This window comes from Cyprinus carpio, chromosome A9 (genome assembly GCF_018340385.1).
Source record: "Cyprinus carpio isolate SPL01 chromosome A9, ASM1834038v1, whole genome shotgun sequence".
Classification (NCBI taxonomy): Eukaryota; Metazoa; Chordata; class Actinopteri; order Cypriniformes; family Cyprinidae; genus Cyprinus; species Cyprinus carpio.
In genome coordinates, this window is record NC_056580.1 from 8,172,239 (window position 1) to 8,191,814 (window position 19,576).

At 35.3% G+C, this 19,576-nt stretch overlaps 1 protein-coding gene across 1 annotated transcript in view; it reads right to left on the reverse strand.

Annotated features, from left to right (window-relative positions):
- LOC109070645 (transmembrane protein FAM155A) overlaps positions 1–19,576 on the reverse strand; it is a 140,954-nt gene that overhangs the window by 4,528 nt on the left and 116,850 nt on the right. Inside the window, exon 2 of the mRNA XM_042763376.1 lies at positions 283–454. Coding sequence (XP_042619310.1) covers positions 283–454 — 172 coding nt within the window. The remainder of the gene's footprint in view (positions 1–282; positions 455–19,576) is intronic.

Sequence of the window (19,576 nt, forward strand, 5' to 3'; positions counted from 1 at the left end):
TATAGTTAATAATAGTTAATATAGTTTATATGCTAACATAACTTTTTTATGTGAAAATACATACTAAAGACAGGTAAAAACCTTAATAAATATAACATAAAAAAAAAACAGTTAAAAAAATATTTTATTTATTTAATCTAGTTTTATTTTCTGTTTAATTCATTGGCAGCCTGGGCAGTGAAGCAGTTGCCATTGGTTTCGGTCACAGCTAATGATTCAGTCCTCTCAAGAAGAGGAAACCACTGGTGATTTGTTTGTATGAGAAAAGGTCAAAGTGCCCACCTGTGCATATAAAACTGGGGCTTCCTCCGTAGATGAGCTCATCATTGTCAGGCAATATGAAGGGACATCTCTGCTGGACCTCCAGGCAGTACTTCCTGCAGGGGATCCTGTTGCTGCAGTGCATCTGTGTGGTGTGGAAGAACTGGGCACAGAGCCAGTGTTTGTAGACAGTCTGTGCAGAGAGAAAAGTACAGACAGAGAGCTGTTAGTGCTTCAGTCTGGGTGTCCATTGCAATTGATTACATCATCAATAACACAGTGACAGTCATCGCTTAAGCTTTCCCACCTACAGTATGTATCTTGGCAACCTTGCAGCCTTCTTCCTCTTCATCATTTTATCTGTCACTTACTGAATCAAACGTTGCTCTGTTGTTTTGTGTTGCATTATGTATATTTTATGTATACAGATCTTATGCATATATAAAACCAGATTCAGCATCACTGTCTATTAGTATTAATAGGCCGAAAACATTTACAAACACCATGCTCTCCACACTGTGCTCTTAGTGTTACCTCAGAGGATTATATGTTTCTTTCTTCAAAGGAATTTTAGTAGAAACATCTAAGAATGTGCTATATTTTTGTTGGAATACCCCATCTGCCATCAGACATGCAATCTGGGTTATATGAAGCACCGGGAACACTTTTTTTAAGCAATGAAAACACAAATAACGACTTTATTCAATAATTCCTTTGTCAACACTCGCCTCTGTGTCTCTTCCTATCACTGTATGCTGTGTATGTGTTTTTTGTATCATCCACGCCACAAGGATGCGCTGTTTCTACGTGTATTTAGCTTTGATTTGAAATAAAACAGCGCATCCTTGTGGCGTGGATGATACAAAAACACATACACAGCATACATTGATAGGAAGAGACACAAAGGTGACCGTTGACAAAGGAATTATTGAATAAAGTCATTATTTCTGTTTTCATCGCTTAAAAAAATTGTTCCAGTCGCTTCATATAACCCAGATTGCACGTCTGATGGCAGATGCAGTATTCTGACGACGACTTTCATACCTTGACCTTGAATGGACCTTGACACTGTTATTTACTTGGCAGTCTATGGGACAGTCACAAGCCTCCAGGTTTTCATCCAAAATATCTTAAATTGTGTTCCGAAGACGAACGAAGCTTTTACGGGATGGTAAGTGATTAATGACAAAATGTTCATTTTGGAGTGGAGTATCCAAGCTAGTTTGCTTGTTTTGCTCAATAACATGATCTATTTAAGTTCACATGAGGTTAGAAGCATAGTTTATACTTAGTAATTTCACATAATTATGCAATAAAGAAATGCTTTAGGGAAATGCCCGATGCATGCAACACTGGCTGAACCAATATTGTGAGTTTGGGGTAGGACTATCTGCTTCCTGATCAGTGGACTTGGATGTTTGAAAACATTACTATTTTAAAGAGTTTGTTTAGTGACATTAGCACAGAAATATCAGCTTTACATTAAACATACTGTAAGTGAGAAGTGCACAATAAAATATTCCTCTTAGATGATGTAAAGCCCATTTTGTAGAGGTTGTTCAACAGGGCTCTGTTTGTGACCCATTATACTTTTGTAACACCACAGCAGGCATTAAATTGGATAAATAACCATGTAAACAAGCAGTTTTGTTTTGTTTTGTTTAGAACCAAAACCTCTTCTCACGGACACACAAAAACATGTCCAGTTAAACAAGAGGAAGAAAGACATCAAACTAAACCCATTTGCTTTGACAATTTTCTTAATGTACAACATAATATCCAACCCGCTTAAAAGACTCAATGAATGGACTGTAATGCAGTAACAGTGCTTCAATGAAAGACTGAGAAGAATATCTGGCAAGTTTTTCAGCAGCCATTAGTTACAGCTGAGAGAGAATGCCAAAAGAACAGTGAAACAAGTTCAAACAAACATAAACACCTTCATCCCGCATAAAATATCAAAACCATTCTGTGAGCCACAATGGACCTGTAGCTGCAATACGTCGCTGTCAGCAGGCAGAAGAGTGCAGGCAGGTCCTCAACTCCATCTACAACAACAGCTCAGGCAATTATGAGTGCAATGAATCACTGTCTTTGCCTTAAGCACAGTGCCTTGCCCGCACACAGCTGTACATCATGTCACGCCACCATCACCAATGAAATATTTATGTGGCGTCACTCGTGTAAACTACTTCCTCGGCCTTCATCCTCTACAGCTTTGGTTTGGCTGTAAGTGCTTATTAGATTTGCAGAGAGCAAACCTCTCAGTGGGTGTTTGCTAATGCCTGTTCATATAATGAATCCCTCCTGAGACAGAGGTGAAGCAGACGTTTGTGGAGGATGACAGATCACAGCAACCTCCTGTCTCCTCCCAGGACCATTTCAGGCAGGCCTGATTGACATGCAAGACAAACAGCTTTTCTGAGGTGAAATGAGCTTTTGTAGGAGTTATCTGAGGACATTGTGATGCTTTTGAGCAAAGGTGTCAAAAGTATTCACATTAATTACTCAAGTAAAAGTATAGATACTAGGGTTTAAAAAGACTTTTGTAGAAGTTGAAGTATCAACTCAAGCTTTTTTACTCAAGTAAAAGTGTAAAAAGTACTGGTTTCAAAACTACTTAAAGTATAAAAGTAAAAGTTTGTAAGGAAAAAAAAAAATGCCATTAAGAACAAAAGCTTAGATCACGCCACTACCCACCTCCTCAAAAAAACATTTTTCTAAAAATTTGGGATGCACTAGGCTACCTTTTCACCGCATATATGCCCATTGAAAATGAACGCACTGAAAGTTACAAGTGCAAATACATTAAAGAACTAGAGATATGATGACTAGTTGCCTATAAGTATTGTAATGGTGCAAAAAGTCAAACTTCAGAGGCATGTCACCCATAAACTTTAATGGAATGTAAATGTACCCAAGCTTAGCTGCAGGAATCTGCGAGGGCAATGGACAAGGAAATTGGTGTACCCAAGCAGGCTTAGTAACAATTACCCTTGTATGGTTGTCTATATACAATAAACATTTCTGCTGTCACAATGAATGATTAATCCATGCCCAATCAAAAAAGAAAAAATGAAAAATAACTCAAACCTAATACCCATCTGCTTTGACACCTTCCTGTATTCGCTACATAATATCTATAGGGCTGTCAAAATGGCTGAAAAAAATAAATTCGAGTTTTTTACTTATGTAACAGTGCTTCGAATTATTAAAATTTAAAATGCATAATTTCAGTGAAAAAAAAGCGCTTGGCTTTTCTCCTGAGGCCACAGGAGAGCGCATCGAGCAAAAGATTACAATGTAGGTTTATTCAAGCATTAGAATACATGACTGTTAAGTATGACAGCATCATGTATGGATGCATAGTTTAATACAAAGCGCGGAAAGCCAAACACAAAAACATGAGAGGCAGTGGGATGGGGAAAAACCCAGGGATGGTCCTCAAACCCACCATAAATTCGCGAGATATGTTTTTAAAAAGTTGAACGAGGGGATAACGAGTTACAAAGTTGGTATAGCCTACTTATCACAACATTGTCAATGCCCGTCACATCGCAAACGCCAATTTTTGCAAACGTCTCGCTACCGAACTACCTATGTAGCTTACTCATCGGAGGAAGAAGAGAAAGCACCCATTTGATAAATCATCCAGTAGTAAGCTTTAATTTCTTTTAAGAAATTATTTTTTTTGATAAAGCGAACCCAACACTGGCTATGTTTGCTGGATGCCTGTGTCATTAATGAATCCCTCCTGCAGGCGCGATGGATGACGTACAAACCAATTTGTGTGTCGGAAGGTATGCTTCTCATCCAACCACAATCAAATTCACTTCATCCAGGACGCGATTTCAGGATAGTTTGATTTTTTTATTTTATTATTAAATAAACCTTAGTAAAGTTACACACCATATAAAATTCCAAAACAACAAATAACACTACCTCTGCTTTTGAGTCAGCATTAGGTTTAACCAATAATAAACCTTAGTAAAGTTAGACGCCATATTGAATTTTCACACACTGTATAAAGGTCCAAAATCACAATTTTCACATCTCACAATTTTTTTTTAAATCTGAGATTTTTTTCTAGTGATTTGTTTTCTTCAATTTTTTTTTCCCGAAAAAAATAAAAAATAAAAAATCACCAGCAGAACAATAGTTATGTTCTTAAGAAACAGTAAAATCCATTTAACACACTGTACTTACACCCCTCACAGCCTTTGTTCAGCCTTGTTTTCATTCCTGTCAAAAATTAAATATGCCACTACCCTGGCTTAGGTCTATAGAGGCAGAACAAAGCAGTGGATGACTGTATTACACATCAAAGATGTCTATACTGCATCAATATTGCTTTCACAGAACCTAGCATGTTTTATTATTAGCTTAAAGCTTTTTACCCCAAATACCATACTTTTACATGGTCTTTCATTACTAAAAAAAAGGGTTGCTTTAATTACCTTGAACAAAACTGAAAAACATTAACAAGACCTTAAGGACCAGCCAAATCCACAAAGCTAGATCAGCCAAATTTCCATATGCATTGTCAACGCAGTTGTTAAGTAAAGTGTTGAGGTGAATTGTTGTGCTATCTAGTGGTTTAAAGGAAAATGAAATCAAATGCACCTTTTATTGCGGTGTGCCTTTAGCCCTGTTGTACCATATACTTTTTATTATCGAATTATTTATTGGCTATTTTTATGATCACCATTTCACCCGCTTTGGATGGATTCCATAAAATACTGCCATCACTACCAATGTTTCAATTATTTGCAAACTCACAGTAAATGGAAATGTATGCCAGAAGTTTGCCACAATGACACTAGTATTTCTACAGTACTGATTGCAAATAACTTCTCAGTTCACAACCTGCACAATGTCTGACTAATATGCAGCTGATTTTGAAAGCTCCAATCTGTATAAGCATGCATACTCCATGATGAATGCTAATGCCTTGTTATAATGTAGCAGATAAATCCAATCTTAATTCACTGCATTTCTTTGTTTTACTGTATGCTGTGTTTGAATAATTATTGGGGGAAAAAAAATAAAGCTGTTTACTTATTTGAGGAATGCCAGTGTTTCAATTCAATTTGTTAACATTTATATTAACATTATTAATTTGATGAATATATGAGTGTGTTCAATTAAATTTTGCTGTGGTATCGAAATTGGTGACAATCCTGACAAACTCAGTGCTGAATGATGGGTGAAGTGTTGTGACAGTGACAGACAGTCTTAGAAAAAGTGGAGCAGTGCAGTGTGATGATAGCTTCACACATACACCTCACCCAGTCACGCTCACTGAAGATGGGCACACACACATTCCCGTGTGCACGTGGCACACATGAGCAGGGCCCTGGAGACTGTGAGTGTGGCGACGTGCTGGTGGCATTTGGAACTGGCACATGATGACATTAATCCAGAGCTCATTTGCAGTGCTACAGTGTGGCAGGCCTGCTCAGACTGACAGAGAGAGAGAGGAGCTAATTCCTGCAGATCTGCAGAAACTGAGCATTTTACACACATGGAGCCTTCAACATGTGAATGTCACATCGTTCATCTGGACTCTTAATTTGTCCAGTCAACACTAATTTTTACTGTTGAAGTGCTTACATGTTGGTATTGGCCATATATGATCAATACATCCAAAACAACTAACCAAAACACAGTAAGAAGAATAACAAGACTTTCATAAGAAATGGCAAATGTTCAGACACAAAATAAAAGAATAGATTTAATACATTGTTAATTAATACAAGTATAATATTTTATAATTTTAAAAATCCAAAATCTTAAAAGATAATGTACATTTTTCAGCAACATGATTGCCAGTATTTTTGATTTCTACTGTATAGAGTTTAGTGTTAGCATGTTGCTAAGTTAATACAATACTCTAATATTACACATAGTGGGGCCTACTCATAAATATTTGGTACAAAAGTCCATTACATGGAATTAATTTTATCTATTTCCACTACTGAATAAAATATTTTTAGAATCAGACATTCTCTCATTTTGCCCCCCATGTTGGATGGATTCTTTAAATTTTTATGAGAATTTAATGAAAATTTGATGTTGAAGTTCATATCAAAAGACTTTGATTGTTGGTATTTTAGAAGAAAAAAAAAATATGAGTAAAATGTGTGATAATACTGAGACATTAGATGAAATTTAAGTCGAAGTCTCAATTCGCTTTGTTATTTAATCTCACCACTGTTATATTAAAGAGATGCCATTGGTGATTTTCTTCAGAACATTCCCAGAACCTCTCACGGCTGGTGTTTTTTTGTTTTTTTTTATTGCAGCGTGAGTTCGACATGACCCCCTGAATCTCTGCTGTCCAGCGCTCCATTAGAGATGTGATGAGGGGTGAGTCCTCTAAGATGAGAATAAATGCATTATCACTGCTAAACACAACCTGAACGACGGGGTTAGCTGCATCACGGATGTCTCTGCTGAATGCTGCTGAAGGATGTTGCACTAAAAGGGCCATTTATGTTTCTAATAGCTGGTTAAATCTGCACCACCGGCTTCTATAAACTCATGCATTTGTGACCTGAATGCTTGCCTTAAATCACTGCTATCTGAATGGCTAATTAATTTTTTTCTGTATTTTAAAAAATTTAATCAGTCACTTAATCTGATGTCACAGAACTCATTTATCGCACAGCATAATATGTCCATCCATCTATCTGTCTTTTCCATCCATATACACTGAAAGTAGCCAGCAGATGGCGCTAGCATGCTAAAGTGAACCATTGCTGATTCCCTCACTCAGCAGTATCTCATTCATTTTAAGATGTACAGTATAATACTTGAAGAGAGCTACAGTATCTGTTAGTATTCTCATTCATTTCATTGTCACAAAGTCTCAGAACCACCCAGAAGTAGATCATTTGAAATATGCCATCTATGGACACTAAGTTCTTCAGCCAGATTGTTTTGAGCCAATTTCCAGAGACTAAAAGACATTTCATATTGATAAAATGATGTAGTACAGCAGCCAAACCATCTGTGTACAGATTAACTGTATCCAAAGAGTACTGATCTCCAAAAGCCCATTTTTTTTGGGGCCACTTTCCAGATCCTCAGCATCACGTGGTGATGATTCGGATTCATCCCAGTGACTCAAACCTTTTGATTCTGATCTCCAGAAAGATTCAAATTTGTATATTCTTATTCATTTAGTGACTGTTTCTGTATGTTGCATCATTACAACAGTAGGCGGAAAACAGTGCGTGCCTTTTTGTGAGTTATGAAAGAGTTATTGACTCATTTAGTCAACCGATTCATTCAAAAGTTGATCATGACAGGTAAAAAATAATCACCAAATCATAATATCACCATACTCCCCCTGTTGATTAACCAGTACATTAGGACAATTGTTTTGTATTACATGCTATATGTTTGAAAATGCAAATGAGGGATTTTCTAATTGAATATGCACTAATTTGCATACATTTACAGAACAGAAATCTTAACATTGGACTAAGCTATGTTCGAAAATGTTTCATTTTGTTGACATATTAAAGGCTTTTACAGAGGGGATTTTTTTGGATGTGTTTTTAGCACTCTAAAAATCTGAAAATATGTTCAACAGCCAGGGCAAAAACAAAAACAAAAAGAACAACAACAACGACTGTATTTTTAGGAATACAATGTTATAGAAACCAGGCAAATGATACATGAACAACCCTTATCTAAAAACCTTTAGAAGATAGGAGTAAATATGAAAGCAAGCACTACTGAAAGGATGATTTACTGTATGGCTGTGTGTGAGGAAAAAAAGTAAAAAATAAAAATAAACATATAAATACAATTATTATTAATAATAATAACTGCCTTCGAAGAAATGTAATGTATTTGAAATAAACAAGTGAAATACACAAAAAACAGACACAAATAGATAAAGTGAAATAAAATAAACACTTAAATGTCTTTTTTTTTATGTTTTCATTCCACTAGTATGAAAGACTATGTTATGAAAGCAAAATAATCCAGAATCTTAAAATTGACAAGTGTATAAGACAAACAAACAAACAAACTTTGATTTTGCCTGTAGCGTTTTGGCTTAATCATCAAAAACAGTTTCTAAATGATAGATAATGAAGCAAATACATTATTTTTCCTCAGTATTGTCAGCTGCTGAGCTTGACATTTATCAAGCAATACAGATAACATCCTTTTGTCATTATGACAGCGTATGTGTCATCATAATTGATAAAATAGTTCATTCACAAACTAATGGGCCGTTTTACTCAAAACAATATTTTTTTTTTTTTTTCTTCATTTAACAGATCCAACTTATGAAATGCAATCATTTGCTTTGTGAAGGAAAAACATTATCAGTCTATCAAAGTGAATGAGGAGGAATCGTTCAGGACCATGACTAAAAATGCAAGTGCAAACTGCACTTCTAAATCTAGGCATGATGCGGGAAAACAGGGCAGGAGAACAGACAAAATCAAGGGCAGTTTCTGAGGCTTCGTCACTTTTTCGCTCTGAGGCTGCAGCAGACAGAGGATGGTGTGATCTCATTAGTATGAAGAGCGGAGGGAGTGCTGGCAGAGGAGCTCTGAGAATCAGCCGGCTGCTATACTGTCTCTGCCCTACTTACCTAAACCCTCAGCTGCCTGCACAGGGACCTGCCTGAACCTGCTACATCCAACACTGCTTCTGCTCACATGATAAATGACCAAGATGCCTCAGACGGCACAGCATGTGAGGAAGCTCGAGAGAGGAACATTTCCATCTTACATAAGCAGGCTTTGCCCTTTCTTTCCCTACAGTATATTTATCTTGCATTACAGAGGGATCCAAAAGTCTGAGATAGCTAGTGAAAACAAACTTCTGTTTTAACATTTTATTGTTTAACATAAATTACAGTACAAGAAAATTTAAAAAGTAACTCTAATGTTGCAATGCCATTTGCACTCAGGCTGCGTAAGTGTGTAAAACAGTGTTAACTAAAACTATTTAAAAATACATTTCATTAATTAGGATTTGAAATAAAATATAAACATTATATTAAAAACTTAAACTTAAAAAAAAAAAAAAACTTAAATGAAAATTTAAAAAGAAATGTTTTTCAAGAAATGACTTGACAGCTAACTAAAATAGGTTTAAGTTGAAGTAAATCAAAGCTAACTAGAAATATAACAAACAAATAAAAAAAAATACAAAATGCATAAAATTACTAAACCTAAAATTACATTTTAAACTGACACTATAAAAAACCTAAATGAAAATGCCATGTCAATAGGTGAAATAAAACAGGTTTAAGTTGAAGCAAATTTAAGCTAAATAGAAATATCACAACCATATAACAAAAAATGACAAAATCACATAACAAAATAGACAAAACAAACTTAATACTTAAACTTAAAACAAGCTTAAATGAAAATTAGAAACAATGCCTTGGCAACTAAATAAAATAAAATAAGTTTAAGATGAAATAAATGAAAGCTAAAAATAAAACATATACAGTACACCTGAACAAATATTAGAAAAGATGCCATGACAACTGAAATCAAATAAGTTTAAGTTTAACTTAATACTAAAACAAACAAAAAATAAAGCTTACAATGAAAATATAAAAAAATAAAATATAATTAAGAATATTAATAAAAACTAAAATAGAATATAAATGATAATACTGGTGTAAAACCTCCAGCATGATTTGAGAATTTTCATTTCTTTCTTTCGCCCTCTCTTTCTTTCTCTTTATTTTTTGCCTCTCTCTAATCACTCTTCCTTTTCACTCGTCACTTTTAATCTGACAGTGTGTGTTTAACTTTCCATTCTCGGGCATTAGCCAAGCTGTCCTGGAGGACTGCATTATTCCATTATGAGTAGGCTAATAACATTGTAATTGACGAAAGGCCTTTCTGCAGTCTCAGTATTGGTTTTTAAAAGCCTTGATTGCCCTGTCAGTGCCTTGCCTTTCATGTTTTATTTGCCTCTTCCTCTGAAGCCTTGACCAGAAGACACAGCTCAAACCTTGACCACTTCCTTTTATTCTGACAACTATCAGGGCCTTTCTTAAAAACCTTTGCAGTTAAAGCAAAGCTCATACAGGAACAGAGGTAGAACTAGCCACAACGTCCTTTCAATTAGCTTTTTCAACACAACTCGTGTCATACTACACTGATTTACTCTCTAGAGCATTTGAGAACTTAAGACATTTCTTCAAATAAATTCTAAAATGTTTGTAAGAATTGCAATTCTTGAAAAAATTTAAAAAATAAAACTAAAAAACATGTTAAGAAATTTACAATTTACCTTTAATCTTTTTAAGAAATGAATGAATTCATTCAGCAAGAAAATATGATTCTTTTCAGGAATTCAAATTATTTTTCAACTTTTGTCTTTAGAACCAAAAAAAAAGAATTATTAAGAAAGTTTCTAAAGCCTCATAGAAAGAAGATACAATTTATAATCTTTTTTATGAATGATCCGATCCATTCAGGCTGCACTAACCACAAAAACCCACTGCCTCATAGAAAGATTCACTATCATACATCCCTACACATGATCATGCAATGGAAAATATTCATTCTTGTGTGAACTGTCCTTTTAACAAAGCAAAACTAAAATCTATCCAATTACTACCCCCTAGAAGCCGCTTAAGTGTTGCTGGTTGGGAAACACCTGTCTATTTAATGACATCTGTGTCATAGTAAAGAGCCGTCCTGAGACTACAGAGACTAAACCCTCCAGAGGACATGAGGAGGTCAGAGCTCAGAGGCTGCCAGCGTCCCCTGTGATTGAGGGGTAAACGAATGCAAGGCAGGTCAAAGAGCAGTCTACACATTTACCACAGCAGGAGTGCATTACAACACGACCCAGGTCATGGGTCGCTCCGCAATCTTCAGTCCTACATTCAGCCACACACAAAACCAGAGCCAGTTTAATCAGTAGGAGTTGGAGGAGAGACAAATTTGAGGAGGAGTGGTGCAAATACAGCATTTCAGCATATGAAAACCAAGCCAGCATGGGAGAAGTTTGCTTGAAATGAAGCAAGGCTCAGAAAGACTCATGCAACAACATAACTATAATTTGTGCTTTTAAAGTGACCTGCATTGCATTTAAGAGACAGTTTACATTTTCAGTAGATCAAGCGTTCCCTGGGAATCGAACCCATGACCTTACGTTGCTAGCTCTGTTTGAGCTACAGGAAAAAATGTGGAGCTCATGGCATAAGATGCTGAAAAAAATTGTGTAACTTATTTATTTAATTAATTTATTAACATTTTCAGAGATGCTCAATCCTATGGATGCTTGTTTCCACCATGGAATGAATGAATGAATAAAAAATAAAGAAAATTGCTTTTTTCCCCCTCACAATTCAAACTTTTTTTTCTTAGAATTGCAAGATGTTAAATCATAATTCAGGTTTTTGATTCTGATAATCCCCCCTCCCCACCATAGAATAATAATAATAATAATAAAATAAATGAATAAAAAGGTTATTGCAACTCATCTCACAACTGACTTTAAGTAATTCTTACTTGTGAGATAAAAAAAGTCACGATTATTGCATGCTAACAAGCTTCCATACAATCTGTACTTGCTCTAAAGGTATAGTTCACCCACAAATTAATGTTCTGTTAATATCCTCACCCTCATGTCATTCCAAACCTGTATGACTTTCTTTCTTCTGTTTCAACTGCTTGGTCCATACAAAGTCAACAAATACAGAGATAGAGATTTTTTACAACATCCTTTGTGTGTGTGTGTGTGTGTGTGTTCCACAGAAGAAAGTTAGTTATAAGGGTGTGAAATTAAGTGAGGTTGAGTAAATGATAATCATGCACCATCAGAACTATAATTTGTGCAGACTGAAGCCCTGCGATTTGTGAAATATGAAGCATGTAGCATTAAACTATTGCTATTACAGTTTAAACATGCATTCATCCTCCTAGTTCTGCTTTAAGATTACAAATCACTGTAGTCAGCCTAAATAAATAAAGCCCAGTTTCACTGGAGATGCACAAAACAACACTAGCTAATTAGGATCTGATTGGGGCTCGCAGCACAAAGTACATTTCTGAACCGTCAAACCGAATATCTGCATTAAAACAAAAGACAAGCATAGTTCTAACAGTCATTAAAAAAGCATAACGCAACTACATACAGACTGTTGTTGAAGTCTTCACTAACAGTACGTTACGTCTGTTGAGTGATAACAGATCCAGATGTACAGGCTAATAATGGTTGTTATTCAGCCAGCAGAACCGGCGTGCTAAGCAACAGTAATTTTAGACTAAACAAAACGGGTGGACGCAGGGGTTGGCTAGGCAACCCTCGTTCCTCATTACAGCTCCAGATAACACCCTGCCCTAAACAAACTGCACACGGTAGTAGGTGCAAAGAGAAAGATTAGCTTCGTGTTGCCCTCGCAGTGCACAGCAATAACAGTCAGCTGGGAACTGGGAGGGGGTTGTGGAGATTTGTCGAATGACTGAAGTCACACAAAGTCAGTGCTTCACCTGCAGTACACGACACGCTGAGGAAACGAGATGATGGAGCCCTTTCTGCTTCCCACAGTCTGTCTGATAATGAATAAAGCCTTTTGATATTGCATGCCCATGCCATGTAAATATCATTATTAACAGGCAGGCCTTATTACACACTGCACAGCTTATTAAATATTAAAAACACAACTCAGACCAAATCATATTCAGCTAGAGTGAAATGGGCCCCTCTCTGTATGCTAACACTACCAACAGGGAAAAAGAGTGATGGCGTGAAAATAAGCGTTTATTTCACACTAATTCATACATCCTAGCACTGTCAAATCTCACATGAAAAAAGAAAAAAGACAAAAAAAAAAAAAAAATAAATAAAATAAATAAAAATAAAACAGCAACAACCTGGTTTTAATAAAAGTAACCCCACATAGCCTTAATTACTATTCCCAATTCCTAATACAAATCCTAAAAAGGTTTTTTTTTTTTTTCTTTCTCACTTAAATTCATTAAAAAAACTTTTAATATAACATCACAAAACCAAAATGCCTTAACATAAATCAATAAAAAAAAATTTAAAATAATATAATATTTTATTTTATTTTTTTTTAATTTTATTTTATTTTATTTTATTTTATTTTATTTTATTTTATTTTATGAACTTAATTAAATTAAATTAAAAAATAAAAATAAAATAAATGCCCATGCATTGTTTGCACGATGCTCTAATGTTTTGATACAGGAAAATATGTGGTGCTCAAGGCATGGGGAAAAAGTGAACATTCTGTCATCATTTATATCTATTGTTTTAGTAAACTGTACATTTCTGGGTGAACTGTACATTAAAAAAAATCTTTAATTTCTTTCTTTGTCATTGATTTTATCTGATTTGATTTTACAAACATGCAACAAAAAATGCAACCTGTGGCTTTGCGTATTTTTTAGGTGAAAAAAAAGAAAAAAAAAAAGGGTCTTATAATGCTTAAAAATGGAGTATATAGCAACATTGTTATGTAATGATTTGCATGAATGAATTGCATTTAACATTGCATATCGCGGGACTGAGATCAAAGCAATTGAAAAACGGTCAGGGCAATTGAAAAATTAGAAAAGTACTAACCATTATGGAAATGACAGAAAAAAAAAGTTAAAAACTCCATGGATAAGCCAATCGCTCCTATAATAAGCGATTCAAAATAAGCTGATAGTGCTGCGGTTTGTGCTGGATGCAGTGCTTAAATCATATTATTACACATTACTACACTCAATCATTCAAATGCAGTGTGCACATTTTCATTGTGGCTAGGCTGTGATTGGGTTAACAAAAGTAAATTGCAATTTATTCCTGGTTGGCTGGTTTGTTTGCTTTAGGTTATATTGTACTAGGTTATCTGTATTAGGTTTATTGTACTAGTAGCACTTGTTTGTATCCATACAGGAAGCATTTCGTTCCAGATTACATGCTCGCCATCTGTTGATCTCTTATTGTCTCATATGCAGTTTTTTGAGTCTGTCTGGGTAAAACCATCTGCTAAATGATTTAAATGTGAGAGTAATGTAAAATCAACACCATTTGTATCATTTAGGCATTTAGAAAAGTTCATTTTTTCCACCTGTGCATATGTATGATGACTTTACTAGCAATCATAGACCGTACTGAAAATAACCACAGTGCTGTATATTTTACAGCAGATCCCTAAAGCAGCAGTGCTTTGGTGTTTGGGGCTGTGTTGAGTGGATTTCTTCTGCACCAGCAAAACAACAACAACTTTTCTCGCTTTTCACACAAATGATTACGGGGCAGATTATTACATAATAAAGACTTATTTTCGGATGATTCCTCGCACAATACTATGTTAAAACCTCAAGTTTGAAGTATTTGCTTTAAAGTGACAGATCAATCATAACATGAACATTTTGTCATCATGTATTCACCTTCATGCTGTTCCAAACCTGTATGACTTTTTTGGGAAAATGAAGATATTTTGAAGAATGATACTTTAGTATGATACTTTAGTCCATGCAGTGAAAGTCCCACAGGTTTGGAATGACATGAGGGCGAGTAAATAATGACACATTTTTTGGTTTATGTATTTGATTTGTATTATTGTATTTGACAAATAAACCAGCACTGTTCTTTTTGTCCTTAACCCTACCTTGACATGCTGCTGCCATCTTTATTAAGAGGCAGGACTGGCTGTGCTGAACACAGATGGGTGTCACCTCAGCCCAAACCCACTCAATAAATCTATAATATGTCAAGATTACAGTCAGCCCCTTGGCTTGCCTTACAATGAGAATCAATAGCTGGAGAGCCTTTAAAGTGACAAGATAAGAGAAAAACACAGAGAGACGTCCTGGGCCAGAATGAATACTGCCTACTAAGAAGACAGAGAGGGTAAGAAAGACAATGATAGAGAGAGAAAGACAACACCATTTTATAAAACTACACCCTGAAGCATGCTACAGGGGGCAGAATGTAGGACAGGGGCATGAACTTTGGACAGGAGCCTATTAGCTGACAAATCGAGCACATGCAAAAAAAAAAAAAAAAAAAAAAAGAGAAGTCAAGAGAAGTGCCATAATCCATGTTTTCGCAGGGTTGTTGGATTCATGGCCAAGTAAGAATTAACTACAATACAAGAAGTGTCATGCACTGGTCAGGAGGAGGTTTCTTGAATTGCTGCATACAGTGAGAGAGGAGAATAAAGATCAGGGGATGATGTGAGGTGATAAACTGAACTTTTGTTGCGATTGTGTTTCTGACAAGATGTTCCTGTTCCATTATGTTGTACAAGACAGGAACACTTCACATGAGCAACCAGAAGAACCGGCACAATCAAATATTAAATATGACATTCAGTTCAGCATAAGCAAGGTTTATGAAAAGCACATTCACGCACAGAGAACAAAAATGAGTTTTGTTCTACAGCAGCATTTCTCTTGAATACATGAAAACAATCGAAGTCAACGTGAAATGGTATTTGCAATCTATTTGACTTCTGTAATGTGCAATTTTGAAGCTATATTTGATGCAAAATTACAAAACAGTCATTTTCTCAAATTGCATTCACTGATTGTTCACAATAATAAAAAATGCTGTTTACAAAAGACTGTTTTATATTGTTAAGCCTTCTTCCCACTATCTATTTTATTCGCATACAATTTAGCATTTCGCCCCCTAGTGGCAGACATTACATGCAGCTTAATCACCACATAAGCATGAAAATGAATAATGTATGTTAAAAATGTATTATTAATGAATGTATGAATACATCGACACAAAACAAATGACCAACAATACTTTTGAGAAAATAGTAATAGAAAATAGACATATAGTAATTATTCATATCTGCACATTTGACAGAAATTGTGCATAAATGTAAAAATATTTTAGTGCAAAAATATTGTTAATGCTCACCATAGTTTTCAGAATAAACAGTATTCGTTCATTAGATCACATCTGTTCTGCTGGTCACACACATTATAGCCACAAAAGTTCACATATTTCAGTGCAAGTTCAAATCGGATCCAAAAATCCAAATTCCCATACTCTCAATTGAAAACAAATGACTTCCGAAATAGAGATAGTGAAAAGGCTGCATTATAGGTCAAATATACAAACCCCAATATTCACATCATTGGTTGAGCCAATGTCCAGTACCCATAAAATCTGTTACATTCTCATTTTCTGGTATTTACAGATGACATTTCAAAACCACTTTTCCCACAATGTTTATACAGTCTTTCAATAAACTGCCAAAAAGAAATCAGGCCGAGAAGGAGGTAACCTTGCTTTGAGCAATTCTAAATATAAAGTATTGATTATATTCAAGGTGCCTTTAAAATCACTAGCAACACGGCCACTACTGACAAAACCATGCTAGTGTTAGATAGACAGATAAATGAATATATAGAATTATAGATAGAAATATAGATAGATAGAATAACAGAACGACTGTTAGATGATATGTGCATCCGTATCATAAAATACCATATTGAAATGTTGAAAATATTTTGATACGTGTGTTACAGCAATTTAAGACATCTTTAAATGATAAAGTATTTTTCACAGTTGAGGGAGAGCTAAGGGAATGGAAGACTGAAAGAAAAAGGCAGAAATTATGTTTATTAGATTTAGTGCTGCAGAGCTATGATTTGCTTTTCTGCTACCACCTCTCTCTCTCTCTCTCTCTGCAGTGTGTGCCACAGCAGACACGTGACAAATGGCCTATGAGCCAAGAACTGTACTACAGCCTCTGGTGCAAGGTTACAACACACACACACACACATACACTGTACAGTGCAGCGAAAAAAAAAAAAATAACATGACAACACAGATAAAGACTATCCCATTCATAAGCATTGGACGGTCTGTAATCAGATGAGTTTGTTACCCATGAACTGGTCAATTTAAGCATTATTCAAGTTGTTTGAAATATGGTTACTTTCTCACATGCCTTTATAAGGTTTTTCACAATACTTCATTTTTTTTAGCTAGTTTTAATTGAACATGGATGCTGTGGGGATGATGATGTGTGATCAGGATGGATTTAATCAAGTGATCTGGTAAAGAAAGAGTGTTGATACAAATGCACACCATTTCTATCCGTGCGTAAGCATTTAAATAGACATACACACCCTGCAGCTGACATTTGGCAGAATAGCCAGTGCTATAAAGTAAGCCAATATGTTCCCAAAAGGGAATCCAGATGATTAACCAAACAGCAAAACATCGAGAACATAGAGCTACCATCTGCTTATGGAGTGTCTCAACAGGTGCTCTTTTTTCATCAGATGCACTATATTGAAAAGATAATCACATTAGCAAGAGAAACAGACAGTTAGAATATGGCTAGTGGGATGAATTAATTTAAACACAGATTACGGCACTGAAAAATAAAACGAATGATGGAACAAACAGCAGAATAAAAGGGAAAACGATAGATATATAAAACGAATGAACGATAAAAAGAATGACAGAATTAACAAAGACAGATGGAATGATTGAACAACAGACAAAACTAACAAACAATGATAGTATGTACAATATAATGATAAGAACAAATAAATGATAACTTGACAGAATGAATACAGACAGACAGACAGACAGACAGATCGATATATAGATCAACAACATAAATAGGAAACAGAATAAATGAGAAGCAAATATATGTTGTTTAGATAATGTGAATCTCATTAAAGAAATAGTGATTCACAGCAAATGAACTTGACGTTTCACTCCAGTAATCTTCAAAGGCCATCAAAGAAACGTATGTGCATGAGTTTACATGTGCGTGTGTGTGAGTCTGTCTGTAACACACAACAGCAGAGGAGCATCAAAGACTCGGTTAGAAGGTAAGTCTCTTCAAAGCTGTTTAGTGTGTGAGGCAGGCATGCGGTTTAATTAAAACGTAATTTAGGAAGAAGATCATGGCCTCTTTATCCCACACGCACAGCTTTGGCTCAAACAGGCGGACCAGGAAGCAATCATACTCCATTCCAATTTGTGTTTATCGTGATGCTAATGCCATGTATGGATCGACCTGACCAGCATTCATGAGGAACATCAGCCAGGGTGCAGGACTCGCTTTTGTGTGGACTCATGCATATTCAAAGAAACAGGAACAAGATGGCCAGATAAATACAGAGCGAGAGAGAGAGAGAGCAAGAGAGGGAAGGCAATTTATATAAAGCAGGTCTGTTCTTCTACACTGTACTTAACTAATCACATTCAATGCAACCTCATAAAATACTCCAATCACAAACAGTAAATGATAAGTAGCAGCACTATTATCAATCATTTTATCAATCAAACATTTGATAGTTTGATGGCATGTTGTTTTTCAATGACTGACAGCCCATTTTGCATTCTGAAATGTTTATTCTTACAACATGTAAGCTTTAAAGGTGAAATGTGCAATTTCTGCATCATTAGTGGCACTAAACAGAATTGCTCTGAATTTTTTTTTTTTTTTTTTTTGAGCAGCCAACTGGGCCTGACTAGAAACAATTTAAGGAGGAGGAGAAAGACTACTCGGGTAAAAACAAATGGTTAAAAGTTTATTTACTAAGTAAACAAGTTTATCCTTGTCAGTCAGGCCTTGTGCGTATGAGTTGGTATTTGAACTGAGTAAAGTGCGCTTAATTTTAACATTTTTATCAACCGTGCATGCAATCCAGGATAATATAAGTGAGCTATCTAGAGGTAGATGACACCAGAGCTGTTTTCTATGGCTGTTGATGACGCATGAACTAAACGCTGCCAGTTTTATCAATAAAGCTGGTTCTATTCAAACTAGATGAACAAATGAAACTTCTTAATATGATTTAAGTGACCATCATTCAAACAACTATTAACTGAAATTTTGTTAAACAGTAGAATCCACTGAACACACTGTACATCTACTCCTCACAACCTCATTTTTAATGCAATTTGTTATTTAACTGGCAATCATATGTTTCATAATTTCTTTAAAAAAACAAATGTAAAAAAAAAAAAAGTATTATGCTGACTGAATCGGTTTAGGTTTTTTTTTTTTTTTTTTGGTTGAACTAAACCTTTAATAACATTTTATGTTGGAATTACCCAGTTTTTGTTTTGTCTGTTGCCACCTCAACATTTTCATCTGTAGTTGTTGGAAAGCCAAGCTGCTGCCACACCTGTATTTTGACAGGTCATCAACAATCTACACTGCTGCTGCCACGTTTGCTACTATTTATTATGTGGTGAATTGTTTGCCGCTATAGTGCATGTAAAGCGAGGTCACATACACAGCTTCAGCAGCCTCTGCTGTTTAAAACATATATTGTGATTTTTTTAACCTCTCAATTGACTTAAATCA